The sequence below is a fragment of the Anastrepha ludens genome, chromosome X (genome assembly GCF_028408465.1).
Source record: "Anastrepha ludens isolate Willacy chromosome X, idAnaLude1.1, whole genome shotgun sequence".
Taxonomy (NCBI): domain Eukaryota; kingdom Metazoa; phylum Arthropoda; class Insecta; order Diptera; family Tephritidae; genus Anastrepha; species Anastrepha ludens.
This window is the reverse complement of record NC_071503.1, coordinates 59,946,748-59,970,464: the sequence shown is the minus strand read 5'-3', so window position 1 is coordinate 59,970,464 and position 23,717 is coordinate 59,946,748. Positions and strand designations below refer to the sequence as shown.

Genomic DNA, 23,717 nt, shown 5'->3' with positions numbered 1-23,717 from the left:
ATGGTTAAAATAAGAGATACAACAATACCGCTATCGTGGAGTGATCAATGCAAAACACCAACAGCTAATCATCATCAATTGGAGAGTCCGGCAATAAAGACTGCTTTGGCGCCCTACAACTATCCGCAAGAAACAGCAGTAACATCATGCACGACAGCAACTGGTACTCACTACTCCATTGTCACCACATCAGCAGCAGCTCTAAGTTCAACAACAACTTCATCCACTTCTCCTGAACCAATCCATACACCTTCAACTCTCATTCAAACCGCAACACGTAGTGCTGAATGTAGCGCACCGTCTACACTGATCGCATCGTCATCACCAGTAACGCACAATACAAAATGCAAATACAAAACGAAAAAAAAGACTTTGTGCAATCACATTTAAAGAGAAACCGCGATAAGCAGTCGCCAAACAAACTCGAACTCGAAAATAATAACAAAAAACAAAAGAATAAAATGCAAAGCTCTACACAAACAACTCTACAAGAGTATTGGTTAGGCAATCCAGCTTCATCAAATAGGTTCGATCTCTTGGATGTAGAACCAAATATCAATAAGCCAGAAAGCAACCCAGTAGAAAAAGATCCAGGTACGCAGCGTGCACAAAAACCGCCACCAATATATGTAGGTACAAAATGTGGAAAATGTATGTACTCTAACAAATGCTTTAAATTCTATGTCAAATACTAAATTTGACATAAAAGTTCTTAGCCGAAACGTAATTAAAATACAACCGAAAGAAACAACACATTATACAAAAATAATAGACCTACTAAAACAAAAAAAAAAAAAAAATTTTATACATTTAGACCAAAAGAGCAACAAGGGTTTAGAGTATTTTTACGACAGATGCATCACTCGACTCCTATCGAAGACATAAAAAATGAACTTTTTGATCTAGGTCATGAAACAACAAATATTCACAACATACAAATTAAAAACGCTTCAGGAATAAAACAACCTCTGTCACTATTTTCGACTGAACTAAAATTAAACGAAAACAATAAAGACATATACAGTAGAACTCATCTACTCCACTGTAAAATTAGTTTTGAGCCACCGCGTCAAAAAAGAACAATTCCTCAATGTGCAAACTGTCAGAGATACGGGCATACAAAAAATTACTGTATGGTAGATCCAGTCCGCGTAAAATGTGCTGGCAAACACAAGACAAATATGTGTAAAAGTAAGAACAAAGTGGAAACATACCAAATTAAATGTGCTCATTGTGGCAAAAACCATACAGCTAATTATAGAGGCTGTGAAATCTACAAAAAACTCCAAATACAAAGATATCCGATACTACGCAAAAAAGAAATTCACGCTGCACAAGAACAAAGCAATAATGATCATCAACAGAAAAACCTTGGCACAAATACAAATCAAACCCTTATACCAGGCGTTTCTTATGCAAGTTAATTCCAATGATTAATTTTTATTTAAAAAAATAAAATATCTTCAGTCCGAAGATGTTGTTCTTCATTTGAACATTTTATTGGAACTGATCTTATTAATTAATTTTACAATAATGAAACTTAAGAGCTAAAGTGCAATTCAGCAATTTATTTTTTTATTTTTCTTATTTCATATTTTTCAAACAAATACTATCGTGGCACTTTGAGCGCAATTATAGTGAAAGTCGCTGGTATGAACCAGAATATATATGTTCCACGTGCTCCATATCACTAAAAAAGTGGAAATCTAGTCAGTGTTTTCAAGATCGTTTGCCATTTTCGAGCCCAATGGTTTGGCATCATCAAGTCATTCACAGACCAGAAGACTGCTACTTTTGCCAAACCAACCTCCAAGGTCAGCGCTTCAAAACACGTAACAGTATAAAGTATCCCGAAGTGCTAACTGCTACGAAACCATCTTTAAGAGAAAATGAAAACAAGCTAACTGAAGTAAAAAAAATAGCTGATTCAAGAAGCGGTGATAACAGTTCATCTAATAGTTCACATAATGATGAACCTTTTATCACAGCTGCGTTAGAATCAAAAGAGAGCATTTTGTTTCGAATTCAGATATGAACGATTTAGTACGTGATCTAGAACTCTCATACAGACATGTTGAGGTTTTGGCATCACGATTAAAACAATGGAATCTTGTAGAAAGTGATTTCAAAATAACATTAACAAGGAAAAACTCTGAGCGGACTATTTTCAATAACAATTTTGAAATTGATGGCGAATACCAAACCCTTGCTTATTGTAAAGATGTTGAAAAATTGTTTCAATGCTTTAACACGGAAGATCAATCGAAAAATTGGCGATTATTCATCGATGGATCGTGCAAAAGTGAGTATTTCATCGATTTTACGCTTTAAAAAAGAAAGATTTCTCTGTAAACATAAGTCCTGAATTTGATGTATGCTTTTTGTCAGGTTTAAAAGCTGTGTTATTACACAACGACAACGAGTTGCCATCCGTGCCTTCGGCATATGCTACTGATATGAAAGAGACATACGAAACTTTGGCAAAGATCCTTATTCTCTTCTTTTCGGAATGCAAGGAGGTTACACCAAATATCCCTGTTATTTTTGTGAATGGGATAGTCGTGCAAGCAATCACTATGATCGAAAAGAGTGGCCATTGCGAAAGTTTTTCAAAATCGGAAAAAACAATGTTGTTAACATTCAATTAGTAAAAGCTGATAAAATCATATTACCGCCATTGCACTTGAAACTCGGCTACATGAAGCAGTTTGTGAAACGTCTAGATAAAGACAGTGAAGCTTTTTCACACTTAAAAACGACTTTCCCTAAGCTGAGTGATGCCAAAATTAAAGAAGATATTACATTTCAAATAAAATGAAAGTAGCAAGTAATCGTCTGAAATAAAAACAATTTTTTAATTATTAGAAAATTGATGTGCATATTCCATTTAAATATAACCTATTGTATTATTGTACAATATAAAAAATTTTCCGTTATTGTGCAGGGATATTCGTTGGACCGCAAATTCGCAAAATCATGAAGGATGGAAATTTCACTGAGAAACTGAATCCGGTGGAAAGAAGAGCATGGATGAGTTTCATTTCTCTTTGTGAAAACTTTTTGGGAAAAAAAAGAAGTGACAACTACGTTGCAGTCGTGGATGAATTTTTACGGGCCTACGGAGACATGGGATGTAGAATGTCCATCAAAATTCACTTTTTGCATTCACATTTAGACTTCTTTCCGGAGAACCTTGGAAAATTCAGCGATGAACAAGGGGAAAGGTTTCATCAAGAAATTGCGTCAATTGAAAAACGTTTCCTCGAAAAAAACAAAATACATATGTTGGCGGATTACTGTTGGTAGCTCAAACGCGAGGCGAGCGATTCTTCGAAGGTCGGGTAAACATTTTTAGAAAAATTTAGGTTTGTAAAATCAACAAAAAAATGTATATAAAAAACAGTATGATTGTTCTTTTTACTCCAAGTCAGAACAACTTCATCCCAATTTTCAAAGTTGACAAAAAAAGTACGACCAATACATTGTACACACTGCAATACACATGATGGCCCATATTTTCTATTAACGAAAAACTAGCGTAGTTTACGCAAATCCGATTATTGAAAGTAATACATTAATTTCTTCGTTAATAAATGCACTCAAAGAATATTAACAAACATCTTTAATTTTGTTGTAAAATTATGCAATAAAAAATTGTTAAAATTAAAAAAATGATAAAAAAAGCACTTTCTCCAGGTTTAATCAAATAAAATATTGAAAATCTGTGAAAAAATGACTGAGATATCCGTAGATTACCGCGCAAAGTCTGAAAAAACGGATTTTTTTATAAATAAATAAAAATTGGAGGGTACAAAAAATATACAATAACAAAAATAGTTTTATGCATTATTCGACCATATAAACAACCTACAGTGTGTAATTTGTCAGGTGTATTTCGTTTTTTTTTTTTGTAGCACAGTGTAATTTGATATTAACAATTGGCTCATTTCCCGTTCAGAATTTTGTTTTTTTCTTCCTTGAACATCCTTGTGTTTCACTGAATCAATGTGCTGTTTGCTTGAATTTTTTTTTTTGCAGAAACCAAACAATTGCAATGTGAACAAAATAAGACTGATTTGTCCGACTGAAAAACATTGGAAAATTGGTTTTTTCATATGCACAATAAATTCACCCGGCGTTTCTTTTCTATCTTTTGGCATCTTAACCCAATTTTCAATCAACCGATTACTTCAAATACATGCAATAACTCAGAAGAATATGATGTAACTTACTGCGTTTACTATACATTTCATACTAACACAAGTGACGCATAGCACTTGTCGTTGTGCTCTCTTCACAAATCATAGTAACCAATAATTGCGCCAAGCTCATTTCGTGAAAATTTTTGAGTCTCATTTTTATAAACAAATTTGTCGCCTCATTGGAGAAAGCAAATAAATAAATTTTGAAACAGATTCACGCATAAAATGTTATAGATCTGTTCTTTAAACGAAAGTTTAGCTGCGAATTGTTTTTCTTTATGCTTTGGTTAGAAGAATGATTTAAATTTCTTAAAATTAGTCAAAAAATATGCAATCATGCATTTGAAATAGAAATATGCTTTTATGGACGAAACATGCGAAATATGCATGCAATATAAAAACAAAAAAACAACGATATAAAGAAAATTAGAATGCCAGTGGAGCGCACTCCACCGCGTGAACGGAGTATACCGCTATCTACCGTGTAAACAACAAAATCAAATCAGTGCTCAACTTACTCTGATAATAATGTACATGTAGAAACAAGAGAAACTATGGTTAAAATAAGAGATACAACAATACCACTATCGTGGAGTGATCAATGCAAAACACCAACAGCTAATCATCATCAATTGGAGAGTCCGGCAATAAAGACTGCTTTGGCGCCCTACAACTATCCGCAAGAAACAGCAGTAACATCATGCACGACAGCAACTGGTACTCACTACTCCATTGTCACCACATCAGCAGCAGCTCTAAGTTCAACAACAACTTCATCCACTTCTCCTGAACCAATCCATACACCTTCAACTCTCATTCAAACCGCAACACGTAGTGCTGAATGTAGCGCACCGTCTACACTGATCGCATCGTCATCACCAGTAACGCACAATACAAAATGCAAATACAAAACGAAAAAAAAAGACTTTGTGCAATCACATTTAAAGAGAAACCGCGATAAGCAATCGCCAAACAAACTCGAACTCGAAAATAATAACAAAAAACAAAAGAATAAAATGCAAAGCTCTACACAAACAACTCTACAAGAGTATTGGTTAGGCAATCCAGTTTCATCAAATAGGTTCGATCTCTTGGATGTAGAACCAAATATCAATAAGCCAGAAAGCAACCCAGTAGAAAAAGATCCAGGTACGCAGCGTGCACAAAAACCGCCACCAATATATGTAGGTACAAAATGTGGAAAATGTATGTACTCTAACAAATGCTTTAAATTCTATGTCAAATACTAAATTTGACATAAAAGTTCTTAGCCGAAACGTAATTAAAATACAACCGAAAGAAACAACACATTATACAAAAATAATAGACCTACTAAAACAAAAAAAAAAAAAAAATTTTATACATTTAGACCAAAAGAGCAACAAGGGTTTAGAGTATTTTTACGACAGATGCATCACTCGACTCCTATCGAAGACATAAAAAATGAACTTTTTGATCTAGGTCATGAAACAACAAATATTCACAACATACAAATTAAAAACGCTTCAGGAATAAAACAACCTCTGTCACTATTTTCAACTGAACTAAAATTAAACGAAAACAATAAAGACATATACAGTAGAACTCATCTACTCCACTGTAAAATTAGTTTTGAACCACCGCGTCAAAAAAGAACAATTCCTCAATGTGCAAACTGTCAGAGATACGGGCATACAAAAAATTACTGTATGGTAGATCCAGTCCGCGTAAAATGTGCTGGCAAACACAAGACAAATATGTGTAAAAGTAAGAACAAAGTGGAAACATACCAAATTAAATGTGCTCATTGTGGCAAAAACCATACAGCTAATTATAGAGGCTGTGAAATCTACAAAAAACTCCAAATACAAAGATATCCGACACTACGCAAAAAAGAAATTCACGCTGCACAAGAACAAAGCAATAATGATCATCAACAGAAAAACCTTGGCACAAATACAAATCAAACCCTTATACCAGGCGTTTCTTATGCAAGTTAATTCCAATGATTAATTTTTATTTAAAAAAATAAAATATCTTCAGTCCGAAGATGTTGTTCTTCATTTGAACATTTTATTGGAACTGATCTTATTAATTAATTTTACAATAATGAAACTTAAGAGCTAAAGTGCAATTCAGCAATTTATTTTTTTATTTTTCTTATTTCATATTTTTCAAACAAATACTATCGTGGCACTTTGAGCGCAATTATAGTGAAAGTCGCTGGTATGAACCAGAATATATATGTTCCACGTGCTCCATATCACTAAAAAAGTGGAAATCTAGTCAGTGTTTTCAAGATTGTTTGCCATTTTCGAGCCCAATGGTTTGGCATCATCAAGTCATTCACAGACCAGAAGACTGCTACTTTTGCCAAACCAACCTCCAAGGTCAGCCCTTCAAAACACGTAACAGTATAAAGTATCCCGAAGTGCTAACTGCTACGAAACCATCTTTAAGAGAAAATGAAAACAAGCTAACTGAAGTAAAAAAAATAGCTGATTCAAGAAGCGGTGATAACAGTTCATCTAATAGTTCACATAATGATGAACCTTTTATCACAGCTGCGTTAGAATCAAAAGAGGGGCATTTTGTTTCGAATTCAGATATGAACGATTTAGTACGTGATCTAGAACTCTCATACAGACATGTTGAGGTTTTGGCATCACGATTAAAACAATGGAATCTTGTAGAAAGTGATTTCAAAATAACATTAACAAGGAAAAACTCTGAGCGGACTATTTTCAATAACAATTTTGAAATTGATGGCGAATACCAAAACCTTGCTTATTGTAAAGATGTTGAAAAATTGTTTCAATGCTTTAACACGGAACATCAATCGAAAAATTGGCGATTATTCATCGATTGATCGTGCAAAAGTGAGTATTTCATCGATTTTACGCTTTAAAAAAGAAAGATTTCTCTGTAAACATAAGTCCTGAATTTGATGTATGCTTTTTGTCAGGTTTAAAAGCTGTGTTATTACACAACGACAACGAGTTGCCATCCGTGCCTTCGGCATATGCTACTGATATGAAAGAGACATACGAAACTTTGGCAAAGATCCTTATTCTCTTCTTTTCGGAATGCAAGGAGGTTACACCAAATATCCCTGTTATTTTTGTGAATGGGATAGTCGTGCAAGCAATCACTATGATCGAAAAGAGTGGCCATTGCGAAAGTTTTTCAAAATCGGAAAAAACAATGTTGTTAACATTCAATTAGTAAAAGCTGATAAAATCATATTACCGCCATTGCACTTGAAACTCGGCTACATGAAGCAGTTTGTGAAACGTCTAGATAAAGACAGTGAAGCTTTTTCACACTTAAAAACGACTTTCCCTAAGCTGAGTGATGCCAAAATTAAAGAAGATATTACATTTCAAATAAAATGAAAGTAGCAAGTAATCGTCTGAAATAAAAACAATTTTTTAATTATTAGAAAATTGATGTGCATATTCCATGGAAATATAACCTATTGTATTATTGTACAATATAAAAAATTTTCCGTTATTGTGCAGGGATATTCGTTGGACCGCAAATTCGCAAAATCATGAAGGATGGAAATTTCACTGAGAAACTGAATCCGGTGGAAAGAAGAGCATGGATGAGTTTCATTTCTCTTTGTGAAAACTTTTTGGGAAAAAAAAGAAGTGACAACTACGTTGCAGTCGTGGATGAATTTTTACGGGCCTACGGAGACATGGGATGTAGAATGTCCATCAAAATTCACTTTTTGCATTCACATTTAGACTTCTTTCCGGAGAACCTTGGAAAATTCAGCGATGAACAAGGGGAAAGGTTTCATCAAGAAATTGCGTCAATTGAAAAACGTTTCCTCGAAAAAAACAAAATACATATGTTGGCGGATTACTGTTGGTAGCTCAAACGCGAGACGAGCGATTCTTCGAAGGTCGGGTAAACATTTTTAGAAAAATTTAGGTATGTAAAATCAACAAAAAAATTTATCTAAAAAACAGTATGATTGTTCTTTTTACTCCAAGTCAGAACAACTTCATCCCAATTTTCAAAGTTGACAAAAAAAGTACGACCAATACATTGTACACACTGCAATACACATGATTGCCCATATTTTCTATTAACGAAAAACTAGCGTAGTTTACGCAAATCCGATTATTGAAAGTAATACATTAATTTCTTCGTTAATAAATGCACTCAAAGAATATTAACAAACATCTTTAATTTTGTTGTAAAATTATGCAATAAAAAATTGTTAAAATTAAATGATAAAAAAAGCACTTTCTCCAGGTTTAATCAAATAAAATATTGAAAATCTGTGAAAAAATGACTGAGATATCCGTGGATTACCGCGCAAAGTCTGAAAAAACGGTTTTTTTTATAAATAAATAAAAATTGGAGGGTACAAAAAATATACAATAACAAAAATAGTTTTATGCATTATTCGACCATATAAACAACCTACAGTGTGTAATTTGTCAGGTGTATTTCGTTTTTTTTTTGTAGCACAGTGTAATTTGATATTAACAATTGGCTCATTTCCCGTTCAGAATTTTGTTTTTTTCTTCCTTGAACATCCTTGTGTTTCACTGAATCAATGTGCTGTTTGCTTGAATTTTTTTTTTTGCAGAAACCAAACAATTGCAATGTGAACAAAATAAGACTGATTTGTCCGACTGAAAAACATTGGAAAATTGGTTTTTTCATATGCACAATAAATTCACCCGGCGTTTCTTTTCTATCTTTTGGCATCTTAACCCAATTTTCAATCAACCGATTACTTCAAATACATGCAATAACTCAGAAGAATATGATGTAACTTACTGCGTTTACTATACATTTCATACTAACACAAGTGACACATAGCACTTGTCGTTGTGCTCTCTTCACAAATCATAGTAACCAATAATTGCGCCAAGCTCATTTCGTGAAAATTTTTGAGTCTCATTTTTATAAACAAATTTGTCGCCTCATTGGAGAAAGCAAATAAAAAAATTTTGAAACAGATTCACGCATAAAATGTTATAGATCTGTTCTTTAAACGAAAGTTTAGCTGCGAATTGTTTTTCTTTATGCTTTGGTTAGAAGAATGATTTAAATTTCTTAAAATTAGTCAAAAAATATGCAATCATGCATTTGAAATAGAAATATGCTTTTATGGACGAAACATGCGAAATATGCATGCAACATAAAAATAAAAAAACAACGATATAAAGAAAATTAGAATGCCAGTGGAGCGCACTCCACCGCGTGAACGGAGTATACCGCTATCTACCGTGTAAACAACAAAATCAAATCAGTGCTCAACTTACTCTGATAATAATGTACATGTAGAAACAAGAGAAACTATGGTTAAAATAAGAGATACAACAATACCGCTATCGTGGAGTGATCAATGCAAAACACCAACAGCTAATCGTCATCAATTGGAGAGTCCGGCAATAAAGACTGCTTTGGCGCCCTACAACTATCCGCAAGAAACAGCAGTAACATCTTGCACGACAGCAACTGGTACTCACTACTCCATTGTCACCACATCAGCAGCAGCTCTAAGTTCAACAACAACTTCATCCACTTCTCCTGAACCAATCCATACACCTTCAACTCTCATTCAAACCGCAACACGTAGTGCTGAATGTAGCGCACCGTCTACACTGATCGCATCGTCATCACCAGTAACGCACAATACAAAATGCAAATACAAAACGAAAAAAAAGACTTTGTGCAATCACATTTAAAGAGAAACCGCGATAAGCAATCGCCAAACAAACTCGAACTCGAAAATAATAACAAAAAACAAAAGAATAAAATGCAAAGCTCTACACAAACAACTCTACAAGAGTATTGGTTAGGCAATCCAGTTTCATCAAATAGGTTCGATCTCTTGGATGTAGAACCAAATATCAATAAGCCAGAAAGCAACCCAGTAGAAAAAGATCCAGGTACGCAGCGTGCACAAAAACCGCCACCAATATATGTAGGTACAAAATGTGGAAAATGTATGTACTCTAACAAATGCTTTAAATTCTATGTCAAATACTAAATTTGACATAAAAGTTCTTAGCCGAAACGTAATTAAAATACAACCGAAAGAAACAACACATTATACAAAAATAATAGACCTACTAAAACAAAAAAAAAAAAAAAATTTTATACATTTAGACCAAAAGAGCAACAAGGGTTTAGAGTATTTTTACGACAGATGCATCACTCGACTCCTATCGAAGACATAAAAAATGAACTTTTTGATCTAGGTCATGAAACAACAAATATTCACAACATACAAATTAAAAACGCTTCAGGAATAAAACAACCTCTGTCACTATTTTCAACTGAACTAAAATTAAACGAAAACAATAAAGACATATACAGTAGAACTCATCTACTCCACTGTAAAATTAGTTTTGAACCACCGCGTCAAAAAAGAACAATTCCTCAATGTGCAAACTGTCAGAGATACGGGCATACAAAAAATTACTGTATGGTAGATCCAGTCCGCGTAAAATGTGCTGGCAAACACAAGACAAATATGTGTAAAAGTAAGAACAAAGTGGAAACATACCAAATTAAATGTGCTCATTGTGGCAAAAACCATACAGCTAATTATAGAGGCTGTGAAATCTACAAAAAACTCCAAATACAAAGATATCCGACACTACGCAAAAAAGAAATTCACGCTGCACAAGAACAAAGCAATAATGATCATCAACAGAAAAACCTTGGCACAAATACAAATCAAACCCTTATACCAGGCGTTTCTTATGCAAGTTAATTCCAATGATTAATTTTTATTTAAAAAAATAAAATATCTTCAGTCCGAAGATGTTGTTCTTCATTTGAACATTTTATTGGAACTGATCTTATTAATTAATTTTACAATAATGAAACTTAAGAGCTAAAGTGCAATTCAGCAATTTATTTTTTTATTTTTCTTATTTCATATTTTTCAAACAAATACTATCGTGGCACTTTGAGCGCAATTATAGTGAAAGTCGCTGGTATGAACCAGAATATATATGTTCCACGTGCTCCATATCACTAAAAAAGTGGAAATCTAGTCAGTGTTTTCAAGATTGTTTGCCATTTTCGAGCCCAATGGTTTGGCATCATCAAGTCATTCACAGACCAGAAGACTGCTACTTTTGCCAAACCAACCTCCAAGGTCAGCCCTTCAAAACACGTAACAGTATAAAGTATCCCGAAGTGCTAACTGCTACGAAACCATCTTTAAGAGAAAATGAAAACAAGCTAACTGAAGTAAAAAAAATAGCTGATTCAAGAAGCGGTGATAACAGTTCATCTAATAGTTCACATAATGATGAACCTTTTATCACAGCTGCGTTAGAATCAAAAGAGGGGCATTTTGTTTCGAATTCAGATATGAACGATTTAGTACGTGATCTAGAACTCTCATACAGACATGTTGAGGTTTTGGCATCACGATTAAAACAATGGAATCTTGTAGAAAGTGATTTCAAAATAACATTAACAAGGAAAAACTCTGAGCGGACTATTTTCAATAACAATTTTGAAATTGATGGCGAATACCAAAACCTTGCTTATTGTAAAGATGTTGAAAAATTGTTTCAATGCTTTAACACGGAACATCAATCGAAAAATTGGCGATTATTCATCGATTGATCGTGCAAAAGTGAGTATTTCATCGATTTTACGCTTTAAAAAAGAAAGATTTCTCTGTAAACATAAGTCCTGAATTTGATGTATGCTTTTTGTCAGGTTTAAAAGCTGTGTTATTACACAACGACAACGAGTTGCCATCCGTGCCTTCGGCATATGCTACTGATATGAAAGAGACATACGAAACTTTGGCAAAGATCCTTATTCTCTTCTTTTCGGAATGCAAGGAGGTTACACCAAATATCCCTGTTATTTTTGTGAATGGGATAGTCGTGCAAGCAATCACTATGATCGAAAAGAGTGGCCATTGCGAAAGTTTTTCAAAATCGGAAAAAACAATGTTGTTAACATTCAATTAGTAAAAGCTGATAAAATCATATTACCGCCATTGCACTTGAAACTCGGCTACATGAAGCAGTTTGTGAAACGTCTAGATAAAGACAGTGAAGCTTTTTCACACTTAAAAACGACTTTCCCTAAGCTGAGTGATGCCAAAATTAAAGAAGATATTACATTTCAAATAAAATGAAAGTAGCAAGTAATCGTCTGAAATAAAAACAATTTTTTAATTATTAGAAAATTGATGTGCATATTCCATGGAAATATAACCTATTGTATTATTGTACAATATAAAAAATTTTCCGTTATTGTGCAGGGATATTCGTTGGACCGCAAATTCGCAAAATCATGAAGGATGGAAATTTCACTGAGAAACTGAATCCGGTGGAAAGAAGAGCATGGATGAGTTTCATTTCTCTTTGTGAAAACTTTTTGGGAAAAAAAAGAAGTGACAACTACGTTGCAGTCGTGGATGAATTTTTACGGGCCTACGGAGACATGGGATGTAGAATGTCCATCAAAATTCACTTTTTGCATTCACATTTAGACTTCTTTCCGGAGAACCTTGGAAAATTCAGCGATGAACAAGGGGAAAGGTTTCATCAAGAAATTGCGTCAATTGAAAAACGTTTCCTCGAAAAAAACAAAATACATATGTTGGCGGATTACTGTTGGTAGCTCAAACGCGAGACGAGCGATTCTTCGAAGGTCGGGTAAACATTTTTAGAAAAATTTAGGTATGTAAAATCAACAAAAAAATTTATCTAAAAAACAGTATGATTGTTCTTTTTACTCCAAGTCAGAACAACTTCATCCCAATTTTCAAAGTTGACAAAAAAAGTACGACCAATACATTGTACACACTGCAATACACATGATTGCCCATATTTTCTATTAACGAAAAACTAGCGTAGTTTACGCAAATCCGATTATTGAAAGTAATACATTAATTTCTTCGTTAATAAATGCACTCAAAGAATATTAACAAACATCTTTAATTTTGTTGTAAAATTATGCAATAAAAAATTGTTAAAATTAAATGATAAAAAAAGCACTTTCTCCAGGTTTAATCAAATAAAATATTGAAAATCTGTGAAAAAATGACTGAGATATCCGTGGATTACCGCGCAAAGTCTGAAAAAACGGTTTTTTTTATAAATAAATAAAAATTGGAGGGTACAAAAAATATACAATAACAAAAATAGTTTTATGCATTATTCGACCATATAAACAACCTACAGTGTGTAATTTGTCAGGTGTATTTCGTTTTTTTTTTGTAGCACAGTGTAATTTGATATTAACAATTGGCTCATTTCCCGTTCAGAATTTTGTTTTTTTCTTCCTTGAACATCCTTGTGTTTCACTGAATCAATGTGCTGTTTGCTTGAATTTTTTTTTTTGCAGAAACCAAACAATTGCAATGTGAACAAAATAAGACTGATTTGTCCGACTGAAAAACATTGGAAAATTGGTTTTTTCATATGCACAATAAATTCACCCGGCGTTTCTTTTCTATCTTTTGGCATCTTAACCCAATTTTCAATCAACCGATTACTTCAAATACATGCAATAACTCAGAAGAATATGATGTAACTTACTGCGTTTACTATACATTTCATACTAACACAAGTGACACATAGCACTTGTCGTTGTGCTCTCTTCACAAATCATAGTAACCAATAATTGCGCCAAGCTCATTTCGTGAAAATTTTTGAGTCTCATTTTTATAAACAAATTTGTCGCCTCATTGGAGAAAGCAAATAAAAAAATTTTGAAACAGATTCACGCATAAAATGTTATAGATCTGTTCTTTAAACGAAAGTTTAGCTGCGAATTGTTTTTCTTTATGCTTTGGTTAGAAGAATGATTTAAATTTCTTAAAATTAGTCAAAAAATATGCAATCATGCATTTGAAATAGAAATATGCTTTTATGGACGAAACATGCGAAATATGCATGCAACATAAAAATAAAAAAACAACGATATAAAGAAAATTAGAATGCCAGTGGAGCGCACTCCACCGCGTGAACGGAGTATACCGCTATCTACCGTGTAAACAACAAAATCAAATCAGTGCTCAACTTACTCTGATAATAATGTACATGTAGAAACAAGAGAAACTATGGTTAAAATAAGAGATACAACAATACCGCTATCGTGGAGTGATCAATGCAAAACACCAACAGCTAATCGTCATCAATTGGAGAGTCCGGCAATAAAGACTGCTTTGGCGCCCTACAACTATCCGCAAGAAACAGCAGTAACATCTTGCACGACAGCAACTGGTACTCACTACTCCATTGTCACCACATCAGCAGCAGCTCTAAGTTCAACAACAACTTCATCCACTTCTCCTGAACCAATCCATACACCTTCAACTCTCATTCAAACCGCAACACGTAGTGCTGAATGTAGCGCACCGTCTACACTGATCGCATCGTCATCACCAGTAACGCACAATACAAAATGCAAATACAAAACGAAAAAAAAGACTTTGTGCAATCACATTTAAAGAGAAACCGCGATAAGCAATCGCCAAACAAACTCGAACTCGAAAATAATAACAAAAAACAAAAGAATAAAATGCAAAGCTCTACACAAACAACTCTACAAGAGTATTGGTTAGGCAATCCAGCTTCATCAAATAGGTTCGATCTCTTGGATGTAGAACCAAATATCAATAAGCCAGAAAGCAACCCAGTAGAAAAAGATCCAGGTACGCAGCGTGCACAAAAACCGCCACCAATATATGTAGGTACAAAATGTGGAAAATGTATGTACTCTAACAAATGCTTTAAATTCTATGTCAAATACTAAATTTGACATAAAAGTTCTTAGCCGAAACGTAATTAAAATACAACCGAAAGAAACAACACATTATACAAAAATAATAGACCTACTAAAACAAAAAAAACAAAAAAAATTTTATACATTTAGACCAAAAGAGCAACAAGGGTTTAGAGTATTTTTACGACAGATGCATCACTCGACTCCTATCGAAGACATAAAAAATGAACTTTTTGATCTAGGTCATGAAACAACAAATATTCACAACATACAAATTAAAAACGCTTCAGGAATAAAACAACCTCTGTCACTATTTTCGACTGAACTAAAATTAATCGAAAACAATAAAGACATATACAGTAGAACTCATCTACTCCACTGTAAAATTAGTTTTGAGCCACCGCGTCAAAAAAGAACAATTCCTCAATGTGCAAACTGTCAGAGATACGGGCATACAAAAAATTACTGTATGGTAGATCCAGTCCGCGTAAAATGTGCTGGCAAACACAAGACAAATATGTGTAAAAGTAAGAACAAAGTGGAAACATACCAAATTAAATGTGCTCATTGTGGCAAAAACCATACAGCTAATTATAGAGGCTGTGAAATCTACAAAAAACTCCAAATACAAAGATATCCGACACTACGCAAAAAAGAAATTCACGCTGCACAAGAACAAAGCAATAATGATCATCAACAGAAAAACCTTGGCACAAATACAAATCAAATCCTTATACCAGGCGTTTCTTATGCAAGTTAATTCCAATGATTAATTTTTATTTAAAAAAATAAAATATCTTCAGTCCGAAGATGTTGTTCTTCATTTGAACATTTTATTGGAACTGATCTTATTAATTAATTTTACAATAATGAAACTTTAGAGCTAAAGTGCAATTCAGCAATTTATTTTTTTATTTTTCTTATTTCATATTTTTCAAACAAATACTATCGTGGTACTTTGAGCGCAATTATAGTGAAAGTCGCTGGTATGAACCAGAATATATATGTTCCACGTGCTCCATATCACTAAAAAAGTGGAAATCTAGTCAGTGTTTTCAAGATCGTTTGCCATTTTCGAGCCCAATGGTTTGGCATCATCAAGTCATTCACAGACCAGAAGACTGCTACTTTTGCCAAACCAACCTCCAAGGTCAGCGCTTCAAAACACGTAACAGTATAAAGTATCCCGAAGTGCTAACTGCTACGAAACCATCTTTAAGAGAAAATGAAAACAAGCTAACTGAAGTAAAAAAAATAGCTGATTCAAGAAGCGGTGATAACAGTTCATCAAATAGTTCACATAATGATGAACCTTTTATCACAGCTGCGTTAGAATCAAAAGAGGGGCATTTTGTTTCGAATTCAGATATGAACGATTTAGTACGTGATCTAGAACTCTCATACAGACATGTTGAGGTTTTGGCATCACGATTAAAACAATGGAATCTTGTAGAAAGTGATTTCAAAATAACATTAACAAGGAAAAACTCTGAGCGGACTATTTTCAATAACAATTTTGAAATTGATGGCGAATACCAAAACCTTGCTTATTGTAAAGATGTTGAAAAATTGTTTCAATGCTTTAACACGGAAGATCAATCGAAAAATTGGCGATTATTCATCGATGGATCGTGCAAAAGTGAGTATTTCAACGATTTTACGCTTTAAAAAAGAAAGATTTCTCTGTAAACATAAGTCCTGAATTTGATGTATGCTTTTTGTCAGGTTTAAAAGCTGTGTTATTACACAACGACAACGAGTTGCCATCCGTGCCTTTGGCATATGCTACTGATATGAAAGAGACATACGAAACTTTGGCAAAGATCCTTATTCTCTTCTTTTCGGAATGCAAGGAGGTTACACCAAATATCCCTGTTATTTTTGTGAATGGGATAGTCGTGCAAGCAATCACTATCATCGAAAAGAGTGGCCATTGCGAAAGTTTTTCAAAATCGGAAAAAACAATGTTGTTAACATTCAATTAGTAAAAGCTAATAAAATCATATTACCGCCATTGCACTTGAAACTCGGCTACATGAAGCAGTTTGTGAAACGTCTAGATAAAGACAGTGAAGCTTTTTCACACTTAAAAACGACTTTCCCTAAGCTGAGTGATGCCAAAATTAAAGAAGATATTACATTTCAAATAAAATGAAAGTAGCAAGTAATCGTCTGAAATAAAAACAATTTTTTAATTATTAGAAAATTGATGTGCATATTCCATGGAAATATAACCTATTGTATTATTGTACAATATAAAAAATGTTCCGTTATTGTGCAGGGATATTCGTTGGACCGCAAATTCGCAAAATCATGAAGGATGGAAATTTCACTGAGAAACTGAATCCGGTGGAAAGAAGAGCATGGATGAGTTTCATTTCTCTTTGTGAAAACTTTTTGGGAAAAAAAAGAAGTGACAACTACGTTGCAGTCGTGGATGAATTTTTACGGGCCTACGGAGACATGGGATGTAGAATGTCCATCAAAATTCACTTTTTGCATTCACATTTAGACTTCTTTCCGGAGAACCTTGGAAAATTCAGCGATGAACAAGGGGAAAGGTTTCATCAAGAAATTGCGTCAATTGAAAAACGTTTCCTCGAAAAAAACAAAATACATATGTTGTCGGATTACTGTTGGTAGCTCAAACGCGAGACGAGCGATTCTTCGAAGGTCGGGTAAACATTTTTAGAAAAATTTAGGTATGTAAAATCAACAAAAAAATTTATCTAAAAAACAGTATGATTGTTCTTTTTACTCCAAGTCAGAACAACTTCATCCCAATTTTCAAAGTTGACAAAAAATGTACGACCAATACATTGTACACACTGCAATACACATGATGGCCCATATTTTCTATTAACGAAAAACTAGCGTAGTTTACGCAAATCCGATTATTGAAAGTAATACATTAATTTCTTCATTAATAAATGCACTCAAAGAATATTAACAAACATCTTTAATTTTGTTGTAAAATTATGCAATAAAAAATTGTTAAAATTAAATGATAAAAAAAGCACTTTCTCCAGGTTTAATCAAATAAAATATTGAAAATCTGTGAAAAAATGACTGAGATATCCGTAGATTACCGCGCAAAGTCTGAAAAAACGGTTTTTTTTATAAATAAATAAAAATTGGAGGGTACAAAAAATATAACAAAAATATTTTTATGCATTATTCGACCATATAAACAACCTACAGTGTGTAATTTGTCAGGTGTATTTCGTTTTTTTTTGTAGCACAGTGTAATTTGATATTAACAATTGGCTCATTTCCCCTTCAGAATTTTGTTTTTTTCTTCCTTGAACATCCTTGTGTTTGACTGAATCAATGTGCTGTTTGCTTGAATTTTTTTTTTTGCAGAAACCAAACAATTGCAATGTGAACAAAATAAGACTGATTTGTCCGACTGAAAAACATTGGAAAATTGGTTTTTTCATATGCACAATAAATTCACCAGGCGTTTCTTTTCTATCTTTTGGCATCTTAACCCAATTTTCAATCAACCGATTACTTCAAATACATGCAATAACTCAGAAGAATATGATGTAACTTACTGCGTTTACTATACATTTCATACTAACACAAGTGACACATAGCACTTGTCGTTGTGCTCTCTTCACAAATCATAGTAACCAATAATTGCGCCAAGCTCATTTCGTGAAAATTTTTGAGTCTCATTTTTATAAACAAATTTGTCGCCTCATTGGAGAAAGCAAATAAATAAATTTTGAAACAGATTCACGCATAAAATGTTATAGATCTGTTCTTTAAACGAAAGTTTAGCTGCGAATTGTTTTTCTTTATGCTTTGGTTAGAAGAATGATTTAAATTTCTTAAAATTAGTCAAAAAATATGCAATCATGCATTTGAAATAGAAATATGCTTTTATGGACGAAACATGCGAAATATGCATGCAATATAAAGATAAAAAAACAACGATATAAAGAAAATTAGAATGCCAGTGGAGGGCACTCCACCGCGTGAACGGAGTATACCGCTATCTACCGTGTAAACAACAAAATCAAATCAGTGCACAACTTACTCTAATAATAATGTACATGTAGAAACAAGAGAAACTATGGTTAAAATAAGAGATACAACAATACCGCTATCGTGGAGTGATCAATGCAAAACACCAACAGCTAATCATCATCAATTGGAGAGTCCGGCAATAAAGACTGCTTTGGCGCCCTACAACTATCCGCAAGAAACAGCAGTAACATCATGCACGACAGCAACTGGTACTCACTACTCCATTGTCACCACATCAGCAGCAGCTCTAAGTTCAACAACAACTTCATCCACTTCTCCTGAACCAATCCATACACCTTCAACTCTCATTCAAACCGCAACACGTAGTGCTGAATGTAGCGCACCATCTACACTGATCGCATCGTCATCACCAGTAACGCACAATACAAAACGAAAAAAAAAGACTTTGTGCAATCACATTTAAAGAGAAACCGCGATAAGCAATCGCCAAACAAACTCGAACTCGAAAATAATAACAAAAAACAAAAGAATAAAATGCAAAGCTCTACACAAACAACTCTACAAGAGTATTCGTTAGGCAATCCAGCTTCATCAAATAGGTTCGATCTCTTGGATGTAGAACCAAATATCAATAAGCCAGAAAGCAACCCAATAGAAAAAGATCCAGGTACGCAGCGTGCACAAAAACCGCCACCAATATATGTAGGTACAAAATGTGGAAAATGTATGGACTCTAACAAATGCTTTAAATTCCATGTCAAATACTAAATTTGACATAAAAAAAAGAGGTTGTCTGTAAAGTCGGTTTACTGGAGATAGTTTAACGTGATAACGTCATAAGAAAATACTGATTGAATGGTTGCATTTTTCAAAAGAAAATTTTAATTTTATTTGTTTGATAGATATTTTGTATGGATACAGAGAATGAGTTAACATTAACATAACATAATATACTTTAACATAACATAACATAACATAACACAACATCCGTGTGGAGTTGTCTGTCTGTCTCCCATCGGACGCGTCCCCAGGTGGCGGATCGAGGAAGGCTCGGCATCATGCAGGGTAAGTGGGAAATAAAATACCACTCGCGGACCAAAACAGACAATTACCGGCTTGGAGGTGCGGATAGTTCTACTATCACCAAGCTAGGGTATGAGGGCTAGCAACCTACTTACCCAAAAGCTAAAACCCAGAAGCGTCTGCCTCAGATTGAGCGGCTCCCTGGTCAGCGTCTGTTCTCCATGTAAGGAGCGGCTGTACTAATCGCGTAATGCGAAATAGCTGGGGCTATGAGCCTCTGTTACCTGAGTATGCGGAGTGGAATCTTGCAAAAATGGCTTTCAGAAGGGTTCATGACCTCTTCCGCCTCGTTAAAACCTGGCAGGTCTCACAAAGCGCTCAAAGCGCGTAGTCTTAAATGACCACGTAGGTTGGGTTGAGATTACTCCCCATTAATTCCGGCTTGAAGTCTGGCACTGAACACTGGACCCCATAAGGGCCAGTGTCAACCCTCGCATGGCCTCCCTGTTTACAAAGATAACCATGGGACTTACGGGAACTACGTACACGCGCTGAGATAGCGGCTGTGAGTTGGGGCCCATACAGCAAGGACAACAAAAACATAAATAAAAACAAAAACAACGATGAAAACAGCACTGCCAAGATGGCAACAGGAGAAGCTATGGAGGCTTTCAGGAGGAGTTCCGTTATTGCAAGGACCCCTCCACAAGCAGCAGCAACAAGAGACAACACAACGGAGAGCAGCCTGCCAACAACGGCTACCCAGCGGCGGACAGATGTATCAACACTGGAGATGAAAGGTCGAGAAGGCACGCCCGGGACGCCGACAACCCATATCATCAAAAAAGTCACTGACGCTCCCAAGCCGCAGCAAAACCCTACTTCCTGCAGCACTGATGCAAAACAAAGCAGGCAATGTGAATTGATCGACATCCTTGGAAAATAAATTGATGCACTTATTCAATACGTGGAATCACGCCGTAATGTCCACGGTGACATAAGAAGAGTGTGCAGTATTATCAAAAGAGCTCACACAGACGTTCTCAGTGAAACGGATTCAATGGAACGTTGCATAAGAAAATTGTCTACCTCTAAACAGGTGCAAATTGTTTCGACAGCAGGGAAAAACACTCCTCAGACGGCTGAGAGAACTAGAGCCAAAGAAAGCCCAAGAGCTGCAACCCAGATTGCAACAAAGTCTCCAGTTGCTAAAAAGAGGAAAAGCGACTCTGATTCTTCCCGGCCACAAACTGTAAATCAACCCATGCAGAGGGAAGAGTGGAAAAAGGTAGAGAAGAAAAAGAAATCGCTGAAAAACAGAAAAGGCACCATCAGGCCAATGTCGGACGCCATTATTATCGAGAAAAAGGCGGGCGGTACATCATATGCGGATATGCTGCGAGCAGTAAAGCACAGCGAAGAACTGAAGGACCTTAGCGAAAAAGTTAAGACGATGCGACCTACAAAAAAAGGTGGCCTTCTTATAGAATTTAAAAGGAGCAAGGATGTTGAGGCCAGTAGTTACCAAATGGCTATTGAAAAAGCGCTGGACGGTGTAGCGTCGGTGAACCTGAAGACGCATACAGTCACAATCCAATGTAAAGGTCTTATCACTGACCTGAACACGGAGGAGGAGCTACTTGAAGCGATTACTCAGCAGGCGCAGGTGAAAAATCTAAAGATGTCGGCGATACGAAGCACACGCACCATTCCAGGAGGTACACAGTCAATGTATTTATCGTTGCGTGCAGATGATGCCAAAAAGGTGCTGGAGCTAGGACATCTCAAAGTAGGATGGGTAAGATGTCGAGTAACAGAAGTTACATCACCGAGACGGTGCTACAGATGCTGGGCATACGATCACGGAGCAACCGCGTGTAAAGAACCCGATCGCACCAAATTGTGCAGACGATGTGGAAAAGAAGGCCACCAAGCAGCAAGCTGCAAAAACGATGAAAAATGTGCGCTGTGTACCGGAGCACATGCAGCTGGCAGCGCAAAGTGCCCGCGCTACCAAGAGGCGGTGCGTCTTAGAAAAACATGAAAGTTCTTCAGCTTAACGCAAACCATTGCCAAGCAGCTCAGGACCTGCTATGGCAGACTGTAGCAGAACAAAGCATTGACATAGTTCTACTTTCTGAACCATTTGAAAACATTGACACTCACAATTGGCTTGCTGATAGTAACATGGGAGCGGCGGTTTGGCTGGTGGGCAATAAAACTCCCCAGTGTAAAATGTCGACAGTCCGCAACGGATTTACATGGATAAAAACGGACGATGTGTTCTATGTCAGTTGCTATGCACCACCACGATGGTCTATACAGGAGTTCGAGCAAATGATGCTAGAGCTGGAACTTGAATTAAGGGGAAAGAGGCCGATCCTGCTTGCAGGAGACTTCAACGCTTGGTCAAGAACTTGGGGCAGTACACATACCAATCAGAGGGGTCGGCTGGTTGAGAACACCGTCGCAGCGCTCGACCTTGTTCTTCTGAACACTCCTGGCGTATATACGTACGACTGCAAAAAGGGAAACTCCATCATTGATCTTGCCTTTGCGGACCGGCTAACTGCGAATACAACCATCTGGACGGTAGATAAGGCCATCCATTCGCATAGCGACCATCTGGCTATTATGATACAAACGTACAGCATAGTACGTAGATACAAAACGAGTGTCCGCAAATGGAAAAAATCAGCTTTCAACACTGAAACTTTTAAAAATGCTTGGGAAAGTGTTCATATTGACGGAGTTAATGCAGAAATTCTGGCGGAACAAATTGCCTCTCAAATGGAAGCTTCCTGTGACGCAACCATGCCCAGGTGCGGAGTCGGTAGGCACAAACAAGCAGTCTACTGGTGGACCGATGAAATTGCATCAATCCGGAGGAAATGCCTAATGGCAAGAAGAAAGGCACAAAGAGCACGGCGCCGATCATCGTATGAAGATCTTTATGCATCCTATAAGGCTCGTAAACGCGATCTGAAGTTAGCAATCCAGCAAAGCAAAATCAGAAGTTTTAGAGAAATGGTAGACGCGGCAAATGTAGATCCATGGGGCTTAGCGTATAAAACTGTCATGCGGAAAGTGAAGGGACCGCAATCATCTCAACCAACGTGCCCACGGCTATTACAACAAGTGGTTGTAACGCTCTTTCCGCCGCAGAAAGACAGTGATAACTCAGCGGACAACTACGAGTTAGAGCCGAATATACCTTCAGTAACAACAGATGAAGTGCTAGGTACACTGAACCGCATTAAAGACAGAAAGGTCCCAGGACCAGATGGTATACCTAATGCTGCCTTTAAGACAGCTGTACAGACGAAACCACACCTTTTTGCGAGCTTGTACGAAAGTTGTCTTAGAGAGGGAACTTTCCCAAATAGATGGAAGATTCAACGACTTGTGCTGCTCCTCAAACCAGGAAAGCAACCTGATGAACCATCAGCGTACAGACCGCTGTGCATGCTCGATACGGTAGGAAAAGTATTCGAACGTATCATATGCGACCGACTACAAGCCTATCTCGAATGCCCATCTGGTCTATCGGACAATCAGTATGGTTTTCGAAGAGCGAGGTCAACGGTAGATGCAACCAGGACGGTGACAGACATTGCGCACGAAGCAATCAGCGGTGGGCACTTGCATATGAAGTACTGCGCTATCATCACATTGGACATCAAAAACGCGTTCAACTCTGCAAAGTGGAGCAATATTTTAATGTCTCTCAAAGAACTAAGAGTACCGGGTTATCTACTGTGCATAATCCGTAGC

The 23,717-nt window shown here is 35.8% G+C and overlaps 1 protein-coding gene across 1 annotated transcript; it reads left to right on the top strand.

Moving 5' to 3' along the window:
- Positions 1-21,987, top strand: LOC128870113 (mucin-5AC-like). Its single transcript, XM_054112718.1, has 11 exons — positions 1-327; positions 393-629; positions 4,709-5,083; positions 5,150-5,386; positions 9,461-9,835; positions 9,901-10,137; positions 14,212-14,586; positions 14,652-14,892; positions 18,992-19,332; positions 19,386-19,622; positions 21,043-21,987. The coding sequence occupies exons 1-11, from the start codon at positions 1-3 to the stop codon at positions 21,985-21,987; spliced, it is 3,927 nt and encodes a 1,308-aa protein (XP_053968693.1).
- The last annotated feature ends 1,730 nt before the right edge of the window (positions 21,988-23,717 follow it).

Excerpts from the sequence above, each read along its gene's own strand:
- LOC128870113 (XM_054112718.1), top strand. The coding sequence starts at position 1 with ATGGTTAAAATAAGAGATACAACAATACCGCTATCGTGGAGTGATCAA. Across the intron at positions 5,084-5,149 it reads TGATCGCATCGTCATCACCA|AGAAACCGCGATAAGCAATC; the intron begins GTAACGCACAAT and ends TCACATTTAAAG. Across the intron at positions 14,893-18,991 it reads ACCGCCACCAATATATGTAG|AAACAAGAGAAACTATGGTT; the intron begins GTACAAAATGTG and ends ATGTACATGTAG.